The sequence below is a fragment of the Habropoda laboriosa genome, unplaced genomic scaffold (assembly GCF_001263275.1).
Source record: "Habropoda laboriosa isolate 0110345459 unplaced genomic scaffold, ASM126327v1 scaffold22, whole genome shotgun sequence".
NCBI classification, from domain to species: domain Eukaryota; kingdom Metazoa; phylum Arthropoda; class Insecta; order Hymenoptera; family Apidae; genus Habropoda; species Habropoda laboriosa.
Window position 1 is genome coordinate 4,531,515 of NW_017100261.1, and position 11,951 is coordinate 4,543,465.

General features: G+C 41.0%; 1 protein-coding gene across 1 annotated transcript in view; it reads left to right on the plus strand.

The window, feature by feature from the left end:
• The window catches only part of LOC108572669 (nucleolar protein 4-like), a 176,024-nt gene that overhangs the window by 110,920 nt on the left and 53,153 nt on the right, over positions 1 to 11,951 (plus strand). The window contains exon 2 of the mRNA XM_017934937.1: positions 10,089 to 10,143. Coding sequence (XP_017790426.1) covers positions 10,089 to 10,143 — 55 coding nt within the window. The remainder of the gene's footprint in view (positions 1 to 10,088; positions 10,144 to 11,951) is intronic.

The following is an 11,951-nucleotide window of genomic DNA, read 5'->3' on the forward strand; positions in this document are numbered from 1 at the left end:
GGTGCCGGAACCAGCTGTCTTCCTTTCTTCACTTTTTTCCTTCCTCTTCCTTCCTTCTTTTTTTTTTTTCAGGGAACGCGTGCGATTTAAACGAGAAGCGGGTCAACGTTTCGTGTATCGCTCTCTCGCGAGCCAGCTCGCGCTGATATCTACCAGCTCGGCCACCAGTTTACTCGGTGACGCATCAATTGCTACTGAAAGGGAGCTAAACTGACGGCGTGAAGTTGCTTTCCGAGTTATTCGCTCCGGTGTAATTAATTTTGGGCGGCTCTCGTGTTCTCGCGTTAGGCTAAGCTGTTTATTTTTAACTTCCTTCCCGCGTTCGTTACCTATGGACTTGAGACTATTCTCTGCGTCGTGTGTTAGATGTGTGCCTTTGTGTGCAGTTCAATTGAGGCTGATTAAGATTCCGGACGTTTAATACGTTTTCTAGTTTCGTTTCATCCCGTTTGGTTTCTCGAGTTCCTTAATTTCGTTTGAAAATCTCGTTGTGAAATGCTGTCACTGAGAACAGGTAACAGTAGTACTGATTTCAATTTCCCACTATTTTGCAAAAATGATCCCCTGTTATTGCAGTCGCGAAATGAGTGATTAATTTTTCTTTACGTTTGACATAAGTGAACAAACGAGAAAAGTAAAGAATGAAAAGAAGAGATAAAAAATGAAATGAAAATAATGAATACAAAAGAGATCGTTCAAACGACGAAACAGGAAATGTAACACCTCGATCATTTCCTGCGCGTCAACCTAACGGTAGACATTGATTCATTGCAATTTTAGTATCGATGAAATATTTAATATTCAATTGAATAATTGATAAAAACAGTAACAGAGTGAAGCAGCAAAAAATTGTTCTTATCACGAACGAAGAGAAAATGCAACACCTCGATCATTTCTTGTTCATCGAGCTAACACTAGACATTGATTCACTGTAATTTTACTATCGACGAAATATGTCATATTTAATGCAAAATATAAAATACGATGGAAATTTTACTATCGATAAAACGGTAACATTGAAACGGCAAAAAATTGTTCTTCCGTTGAACGAAGAAGAATCGAGTTGTACAGTGTGAGCGATCTAAATCGAACCGAAGACCACACACGGGTGAGCACAGCAACATTTCGTCCACCCAGAACGTTTCTGGCAAGGGTCGGTCTCAGCGAAATCGTTAACTCGACGCTTCCTTCTGGCTGAACAGAGAAAGAGATAGAGATAGAGAGAGACTCGTCCCCTCATTTTTCTCCGGTGCTTCTTGTTGCCGGCCTCGAAGACGAGCACCGCTCCCGACTCGTTTCTCATTCGGCGCGGTGCGCTCCGTCGTAGGTGTATACGGCCGACTGGCCGCGCGCTCGCCGAGATTCCCATTTATCAGGGTACATCCGCCGGAAGTGGGGCGGCCCGTGCGTAGGTGAGACGGGGAGAAAGAGAGAAGATAGACAGCGAGCAGAGAGAGAAAGCCAGAGGACATTGTTCATTAGTACCTGCGACCTCAGGATACCTCGCCTCTGCCGTCGCATGATTTACGAGTTGGTTTAGGTCCGGCGATCGACCGTAGAGCCACTACGATTCGCCAGATTTTAGGCCTCCCGTGGCCAACGGCGAGAGTCGAACCATCGCTGTGGTCGTTGAAATGTTGCCATCTTTGGCGCGGTCGTTGATTAATGGGAACTGAAGAAAAATGGAAAATGCGGGGAATGTAATGCAAATTAAGTTCCAGCGACGTCGCTTTTTGGGGCAGATTTAGTTAACACGAAATTTCAAAATTGTCAGTTTAGAATTTGTGTTCTTGTTCTTTTTAAGTACTTCTGTATTTTGTCTGAAACGGATGTTTGGCAATTATTATTGTTTTTGGTATTTTTAATGGAAATTGTTTGGTACGTTACGTAAAATTTGAAGTTGGAATTCATTATTGTTAAGTTTGATTTTAATTTAGGTATCGTACGAATTACTGTTTTGAACATCTGATTTTCTTTCGTTTGTGAGAACAGAAATTATATTTGATTGGAATTTCACACCTTCAGAAATGTGGAAAATTAAGAATTCATAATTATTTCGCAAGAGAAAACATTGAAAATCACCACAAATTTTAATTTACAAATTTTTTACACTTGCACCTAACTTCGAGACAAATATATTTTTTAGTTCATCGATTTCGTAACGTAAGTTTATGAGAAGAGAAATTACATTTGATTCAAATTTCACATCTTCAGAAATGAGGGAAAGTAAAAATTAATAACAATTTCGCAAGAGAAAACATCCCCACGAATTCTAATTTCTCAAATGTCGAGACTAGTCCTTACTTTTTTGAAAGCAATAAATTCGAAATTTCATCGATTCCGTAACGTAAGTTCATTTCAAAATTCCATGCATACAAATTGTATCTACGCGAACGAAGAGCAGAAACAAGCGTTCGATATTTTCTTCTCGTACTCAGATAGGTAACAAATCGGACACGTTAAAAATCGGGAAATCTCGACTAAACACGTAATTAAGTGGTTGCAAAGACTCGATGTCTCAGCTCCGTCGTTCTTGTCGTATTGTACTATAATTGCGGAAATAGTAAAAACAACTGGTTCGCATTGGTGTCTGCTAAAAATTTGTCCGACTTGTATTTCCCGGATACCGGTGAAGTTTAATCGTGGTAACGATCGTGGAAGCCGGGGCAGGTCGTTCAGATAAAATGAATTAAAATTCTAAAACGTATTATTCTTGGTGGAAAAGCTGCGTGATGGATCGAGCGATGTAACCGGTTATGCTTATCAATGATAGCGGACGAAGTCGCCAGAAAAGTTCGACTGAGATCACTACCGATTCTCTGACTTACGATATTTGATTGCTAGCCTGCTCTTGAGAAAGCAAAAATAAAAATTGAGGTATTTACCGGCTCCTCATTTTTTTTTATAATTATTTTAATAAAATGATTGCGCTGGTTTGGAACTATTTCGAAACGAGAATCTTCCTGCAGACGATAACATCCTTGTTTCAGAATTTGATTATTTTTTATTAATCAATCAGTATGAGAATAGTTATTATTTCTTGTAATTAATGGGTTCAGGGCAATTATTGATATTTTTGTTTCTTTTTAAAATTGATAATATTTATATGAAGAATTAATTATATTTTTACTTCTTTTGAAACTAGCAGGCATGAGATTGATTGGTCTTATGATAATTAAGGCTGTAGGAATAATTTTGTCTTTACTATTAATTTCTTTTTATGAAATTCACTTTTATTTTTAAATTTGCTCTACAGTAGAGTTCAGGCATTTAAATTTTCCGTTTACTTTACAAAGTGGTCCATAAAAGTACTTGAATATGAATTTAAGTATTTCCTTTTCTTAGATAATTCGAATATGAGTAACGAAAAAATCTCCCCCCGATATTTTTCAAATAAACATTTCCTCCTTCTCCGCGAGCGAAATTGAACCTCGACGAGGAAGCAGCTTTTCGATCTTCCGAGAGCTGAATCTCGGCTGCAAAATTCTTACGGTATATCGGCGATGCGGAAACCGGAAACGGACGTCGTGGATCGAGAGCGATCTGATGGTTACCTGGAACCGGGTTATATTAAATTCTTAATGAAAGATTCTTAAAATAACCCGCGCCGGCTGGAAGTTGAAACTACAGGACGAAGATACGAGCTGTCTGCCAATAAATTCCACCGATTACTCAAAGCAAGCAGATACGCGCGATCACGAGCGGAGTGTGCGGGAGAGAAAGAGACAGGAACACTGTCTCGATGTTGTTCGCGTAACGCAGATGAAAAGAAGAAAAAGCGATCGTTGGGCGTGACGATTTCTCACGACAGAGGAAACGAGCACGGCAAATCATTGGTCGTGTCGCTTTTCAAAAGGAAGAATTCGTGTCAATGGTCATTTTTTTTCCCTTCTTCTTCCGTTTTCTTCAAAGCTCGAAGATTGTGCAATTCACGCGGGATATACCACAGTAGGCGGAGAGAGATTTATCGCGGCGGAGATCGAGCAAATGGGTTAATGGATTCACCTTTTATTCGTGATCCGGACAATTCATTTCCCAGACGACTCTAACCGATTTCTATCGCCGATTATGCTTTGCCTTTTAATTGTTTCGTCTGTTCTTTATTTCGCCTGTTCCAATGTAGTTTTGCGGCTCGAAGATTGATGAATTTGAAACGACGACTTGTGGATACGAGGATCTAGAGGATCGTGATAGATGGCTGGTTGGTTGAAGAACTTCTTGTATTCAGTGTTAAGTTTAACCAAGTATACAGGGTGAGTCTCCTAACATGACGACCTCAAATAACTCGTAAGGTATTCGTTGTACGAAAAAATGTTTCAAACAAAAGTTGCATGGTATCTAGGGGGACATACAGTGCTCTAATCTGTATTTTATTACCCTGCTTTTTCTGTAATATTTTCTCTTATATTTTTTTTCGAATTCGGATAGATCATCAAATTTTGCGTAAAAAGGTAATATCTAGGGGGACATACAGTGCTCTAATCTGTATTTTATTACCCTGCTTTTTCTCTAATATTTTCTCTTATATTTTTTTTCGAATTCGGATAGATCATCAAATTTTGCGTAAAAAGGTATTATTACAAAGTGGGATATCTTCAAATTAATAATCTTCTATTAGGAAATACGCTCAGTCACAGCGTGATTCTTAACACTATATCTCAGTAATTATTCATTTGAAGTCCCGCTTTGTGTAATACTTTTTTACGCAAAATTTGATGATTTATCCGAATTCGAAAAAAAATATTAGACATTCCATTTAAAAAACTGAAGGTGACCCTAATGTCTCAATAAAAAAGCAAGGTAATAAAAAACAGATTAGAGCACTGTATGTCCCCCTAGATACCATGCAACTTTTGTTTGAAACATTTTTTCGTACAACGAATACCTTACGAGTTATTTGAGGTCGTCATGTTAGGAGACTCACCCTGTATACGTAATCGTCTCGTAATTTAATCGATCCTGATTAATTGATCGTTTATGTAAAACGCGATTTCAAAGGCGATTCGAGCACAGAAGAAAAATTCACTTGCTATTGATGTGACGGCTCTTTTGACAGCTAGAATTAGGGGATTGTTTAATTTCTACGACTGTGTCAGAGAAGGTGTGTCTAAATTCAATTGTTGTTAAAATTGACGTACTGTTGACGTGACGCTCTTTTAACAGCTGAAATTAGGGGATTGCCTAATTAGTAGGATTGCGTCGGAGAAGATGTGTCTACGGGGATGTTCATTTTAATAGTACTATGAAGAGATGAGAAGTTAGGTAGAGGAAGGAATGCTGGTTAGATTGTTTACAGTGTAACAGGCCCACTGTCTCTTGCACAATCATGAAGGCAGGGCTCGTGTATTTTTGTCATTGACCGAAACGGTCGCATCTGCTAATCGGGTCATGTAGGATCGCGTGACGAAGAGAGCAAACGGGACACGTCGAAGTTGATAGAGCGGTGAAATTCAGAACATTAGCGTAAACGTAGATTCAGAGCGTATCTACCGTCCTGAAATCTAGCCATCGTAGATATTCGAATCTTACCGTTATGTTAGCGTGAGTCGTCAAAAAGCTTAAGGTAGCCGCTTCCAGAGCGTTAAGATTTTGACGTCAGTTGTCACGTATACGTGACTTCATCTTTTCTTTCTTTCTTTGGCTGTAAAACTTCGTATTCCATGTATTTTTCTCAAAAAATGTGTCGTAATTACACTGTAAAAGACTGAGCGAAAAGCGAGAGTCGAAAAGAGAGATTTTGAGCGAAATTTGCGGACGTCGAAGTGTTAATCTCTTATTTGCCGATGTGACCCATCGATGGGTCACTCAAAATGGCAAAAAAGATTGGACAGAGAGTGTAATCCAGCGGTGAATCACCACGTTCTCAGATTACATACTGAGAAATTAAATATTAATTATAATACTGTAGTATCGGGGGCCTCCATAGCCAAATAGGAAACCGACAAGGGAGAATAGAGAGGGAGTAGTTGGCGTAGTGCGCAAAGCCTCGGGTTGCTAAGCCGAAGGTCCCGGGTTCGATTCCCCTTGGGTCCCTCGAAATTTTTCTGTCGCTTCCTACAATACACACTTCGATCATAAGAAACTCTGGTGGTATAGTGATCGTTTCTTAAATTTCACTGCCATCCTAAATATGTATACTGAAAAATTAGGCATTAATTATAATACACACATCGACCACAAGAAACTCTGCCAATAGTGCGATCCTTTCTCAAATTTATCTGTCATTCTGAACGCGTTGAAGATGCAGAAAGGCGAAATATCTTCTCATCAACGGCACAGTACTTTCCCAAGAAAATCGCCTCGATTTCCGAATCTCCCGCGTCTCCATCTGAGAAAATCTCACCTTTACCCACCTTAGCGAAGATCAGCCCGTAAGTAACGTCTGTGAAATTGTCGAGCGGGAACGTTGCAGCGGCGAGATTCTTCCGTAGCCGGATTCGGTGTTTGCGGATCGCCGAACGGCCGCGTATACGGCATGGCCGGAATTTCTCGGTTACATCAGCGGCGCTTTTTGCGCGGCTGTAGCGCGGTATGCGCGTGCAAGTCGGTCGGTGCCGGTCGTCCTACAACACCGCCGGACAAAGTTGCGGCCGGTATCAATTGGCCGTGCTCTCCGTGGCGCGTATACCGGTCGACCTTCTGCAGTTGCAACACGAGACCTGACACAGATAGGAGAGCCGCGCTCGGTCGGGCCGCTGGTTCTGCACACGCCTTGCGAAACCGACCGCTCGTTTCAACGGGAAACCCTGGTGACGAGGGAAGGACGAATGGTGCCGCCGCCGCCGCGGATCCAGTATGGGAGGATACGATGACCTCGTGATCGTGGAACCGATGGAAATGCCGCTGGGCTCGCCTCTCCCGGCTGTGAATGTGAAGGAGAGTTGTGAATCGGTTATTTCAGAAATGACGACATGTCGCTGGTTGACATTGATAGTGACATAACTTATTAACCCTCTTGGATCGTTGGTAGACGAAGCTGGGTCTCTTGTGACCCGTATTGTTCGAGTTTGCAGGGTTATCTGAGAAGAATATTTTTGTTATTTATGCGAATGTGGAAAAAATTTGTGGAGCGGGGGAATTTGTGTGTGTAGGTTTGTGGGATAGAAACTTTGTTCATCTGGAATATTTATGTTATTTATAGAAATATGGAAAAATGTTAAATATGAAATTTGAATGATATGGAATTTTTATTTGTTTGTATAAGGTTCATGGGATACACAGGGTGGGGCAACAATTTTGTCAATAGCAATAATTTGGGCAATAATTTGATGTAAATAGTTTTTACGTGGATGGAGGCTACATTTTTTTTAGCACTGTGCGACAGCCGCTGTTATGGCGATTTCAGTGTGCCATTATTAAAGGTCATTCTACCATCAATTAATAGCACCGTTTTTTTTTAAGTTACTCAGAAATGTAGCTTAATGTATTTACACCTACCTATTTACATCTAACTGAAAAAATTGATTCCCTAATGTACCTACAGAAAAATAAATCTTGCGATGGGTCATATGTGACCCAGTCAGTTCGACAGCCCAAAAGTAAAGGATCCTTGACTCCCGGCCTACTACACTCGAACGAAACTCGGGCCACTGATGACCCAAGCCAAATTCTTCTCGCAGAATTTTTATTTCCACCAAAAAAAGTTTGAAAAATTTGTACAACGTAGTAGAAACTTCCATAAATACCCCAGAATTTTTTCAAATACCTTTAAACCCCACAACAGTAAGAAAACTAAAAAGCTGAAAATACAAACCTGCTGAATCGCAACGACGTCGCACCCCCCATCCACGTCCCAGCCTAAAAGTCTCGGAAGCGTCGCGATTCTCGGTGACATGAACGCCGGGTAATTTGGGGGCGGCTTTCGGTTTTCCCGCGGCTCGCCGTGCCGCGCTATCGATCCAGGATTCTCGACGTGCCTTAATCCCGTCTCCCACGGCACGTCGCCGAGCCGAGGCGTAAGTAATTTGCGTTCGGACGAACCGCAAGCCGCCGCCGCCGCCGGTTCTCGATCCGGGACAATAAAGTCCACGGCCGTTCCGTGGGTGTACGGAAAGCCTATGTATATCTCGGTGTGTTTCACCGATGGCGCAATCGCCACGGCGAAGACAATCGGCGATTCCGTGAAACGCGGCGTCCGGACGCAGAGCGTGTGCACGCTCGACCACGGGACCCGTGAGGCTCGCCTGGCTTGTTGCGGCCTCTTAATTTTTCAATAATCGAGTTCCCGTCAGGTCGACCCACTTCGCCGGTTTCTACGGATTCGCGTTACCCGGCTGTCGCGGCAGGGTTGCTCGGACGCGACCGACGCCTTTTGACTTCGACGCCGTGCTCACTTTGCATGTACACACCTTGTGCTTAGATCGTGGGTGATCGAATTATTAGAGACACGATACGAAAAATATGATTTTGGGTTTGTGTAGAAATAAAGTGACAATATCAGGGTTAGGTTAATTATAATTTTTAACCCTTTGCACTCGATATTGTCTTCGAACTCGAGGGCTCCGCTATGGAGACAATGCAAATAATTTTCAGTTCATAAGATAAGGACAAAGACAAATCGTAAAGTAATAATCGTAATAATTTTATAATTTTTTGTTTTTTTTTTATATATTATAACATTTGTATCCATAATCCATTAAAAAAACAATAACATACAACAATGACTTTTCTTTTAATGCGCATATCATTTACTCATATGTGAATATGATCTTTCCACTGAAATTGCTTCGAGTTGCTGGTAATATGAATGAAAAGAAACTTCGAGTGCAATGGGTTAATCAACGACTGTTCACTGAAGATACACGAAACGGTGAAATTTAGCTTATCTGGTTAGAAAAAATACGGTAACGATAAAGTCAGTTCTTTTTTCGGTACATTTTAACCCTTTGACTGCTGGTAACTCGAAAGTAAAGCTCTGGCTGTGTACCACTGATTGTGAGTTATGGCGTTAACAGTCATACTACATTTTTGCTGAACATGTTGTATTTTATATTTGCAAAATAACTAATATGTGAATATAAAAAGTAGAATATGAATAGGAAGTGCGGTGACAGTATCCAGCGTTCGATTATCACCGAGCGTCTATAAGCGCCGATAGCGGTCGAAGGGTTAAATTTGCGACATCTGCTACTGCGACGAAAATTTAAATGCCCGAGATCTGTAAACCGACAAAACTGTAACACGTGGTTCTCAAGTGACACAAAATAACGTCCATACGACAGATAGTGTCGCTTACCGCGAGGCGTGAGAAGAAACTTTGGAGAATGATTTATCCAACCTTCTTACAACCCGATTCTTCTTCGTTCACGAGAAGGAGAGTTATGGTTAATTGGAATTTTGCATCCTTGAAAATGTTGCAAATTAAGAATTGACTGGTAATAATAGAACAATGGTATGGTACAGCAATAGACAGATAAAATGAGACGTATAAAATATAGATAAAAATGGAAATGTAACTTCGAAGCGATGTATCGTTATAGAGTGTTAACACTAGAATCAGCGTCGAATGTATAATGTATCTAGTTTTAATTTGATTTATTATTTTCAATCTCTCTAATGATAACTGGCTGGTAATTCCCTAATTAATTAACAGTAATTTTTCCATTTGAAATTCTAACTGTAAAGCAACCAATGAAAAATTCAAGCATATTCTAAACATCCAACACCGTAATTTAATAGCAATTACGTTAAACAAAGTATTGCTAAGCGAGAAAGGGTTAAAACGAACGAACGTTGTTTCTCTTCGTTTCTATTTAACGTTCGACAACATTGTACAAGATAAAATAATTCCCCGATGATATTTCAAGCTACAATCGGCCTGTAACGTACAATGAACGCGTAATTATGTAATCCCCGGGCGGAAAAGTGTCGCAGAACTGGTGTGAAGCAAGTTCAAATCGAAACGTGACCTGTTTCCATCGCGTCGTCCTTATTAAGAATTACCAGTCGCGTGAAAAGCACACGCGACTTGTTTGTGTGGGAAAGTTCGAAGGCGCTTTTGCACCTCTCGGGGCGAGAAAACCGTTCGAACTGCGCGGGACAAGTGGCGGTGTATGCGTTACTAACGACACGTTTGCATCTTGTTTCAGGAAAACATCTCGACCCCGGAGCCAGCCGACATATCGGAGGAGGATCACTACTCGAGTAAGCAGAACCTTTCGTTGCTCGTATAGTACACTCGCTAGACCTTGTCGTTCTTTTTTCTTTTTTTTTCTTTTCTCCATTCGTGTCAGAGGTGATCGGACCGCGAAATGAATTTTCTGCGTCGCGTGCATCTGTGTTTGTGCACGCGTGTCGCGCGAGGCTGCACGAATGTTTCTTCGTCTGTGGAGATGAGCACTTCTTTCTTTCGAAAAGCTTGTGAATTTTTTTGGTACACCTTGTATATATGTATCGCGACTGTTTGGGGATACGAAGATTGCAAATGTGCTCGGTTGAAGTGATTTTCATGAACGACGCTTGGACGAAATTGCGAAATTTTCATTGATTCGTAGCGGTAGGGATTTGTATATCTTGAGAAGTTTGGAAATATCGAATGTCCTGACAATTTTTTAGTTTTTTAAATTTTAGATTGCCACGGTTTGAGATGGAAGGAAATACGTTTTATCGTATCGTGTAAATGAGCCTTAAAACGAATGTTAAGTAGCAAACAGGATAAATTGGATACAGATGAACTGTACATTTGAAATTTTGTAGATTCCTTAGAGTAGTTTAACGTAATTCCGTTTGGGTGTATCTGCGAATGTTAGTGAAATCGTTGAGAACCAGCCCTAAGGCTCCCTTTATAAATGATTTGCAATGAATTGTGATCATTTTTTTTCCTGGACTCTTCAATTAGACTTGTAGATATAGACTTATTATCCTGGAAAATTTCATTGAGATCGTTGAGAACCAGCCTTACGGCTCCCCTTATAAATGATCCACCTAACCTAAAATCGATTTCGAATGAACTGTGTATGATCGTTTTCTTCCTGGACTCTTTAATTACACTTGTAAATATAGACCTATTATCCTGGAAAATTTCATTGAGATCGTTGAGAACCAGCCTTAAGGCTCCCCTTATAAATGATCCACCTAACCTAAAATCGATTTCGAATGAACTATGTATGATCGTTTTTTTTCCCTGGACTCTTCAATTATATTTGTAAATATAGATCTATTACCCTGAAAAATTTCACTGAAATCAATGAGAACCAGGCCTAACGCTCGCCTTATAAGTGACAACTAATCCCATCTAATCGTTCATTCTTGCATCTCCGACTTCTGCAACTTTTTCTATTCTTGAAAGGTTTCTGAACGAAACGCGATATGAATTTCAGTAGGCGAATCGTTCAATTTGACGTTCGTTGTCCCGTGGACGGGGTCAGGTCGTGGCTGTTTTGGGAATCTGACCTAAATCCTACGGTGGTGGCGTCGCGTTTCTGCATTATTGAACGAGCTGAATGATTTAGACGTCACGCCGCTTCCATCAGCCGCCAACTTTGTTCGGCTGCTAATAAATCTCTCTCTCTCTCTCTCTCTCTCTCTCTCTCTCTCTCTCTCTACGCTTTCGTTCTGGCGCGGCTCGAGTGCCCTTCTACGTGTCACTGCTAATTCTCCCGCTCGAACGAATCGACGCTGCACCAGAGGGAAATTTGGAGAGCGACAAGCTACTCAGCCGATCATGGTTCCGAGGCGGAGACCGATCATGGGGTGGCGATATCGATCGATTTCCGCTACGACTTATTTTCACCACGGTTTCATCACTGTTCAGACCTTCTCGTTCGCACGGTTTATAACACTATCGCGTGGAAGGGTTACTTGTGAGACGAGGATCTTTTATTGTTGCTGGAACGTTTCGAAATTATTCTCACGGGAGAAATTAGTTTGTTAGTTTTTTGGAAAATCGTTGCTCTCGTCTTTAAGAGCTGCAGATGTGTCGCGAAGGGCGGAATTTTCGAAGGGAAAATTAA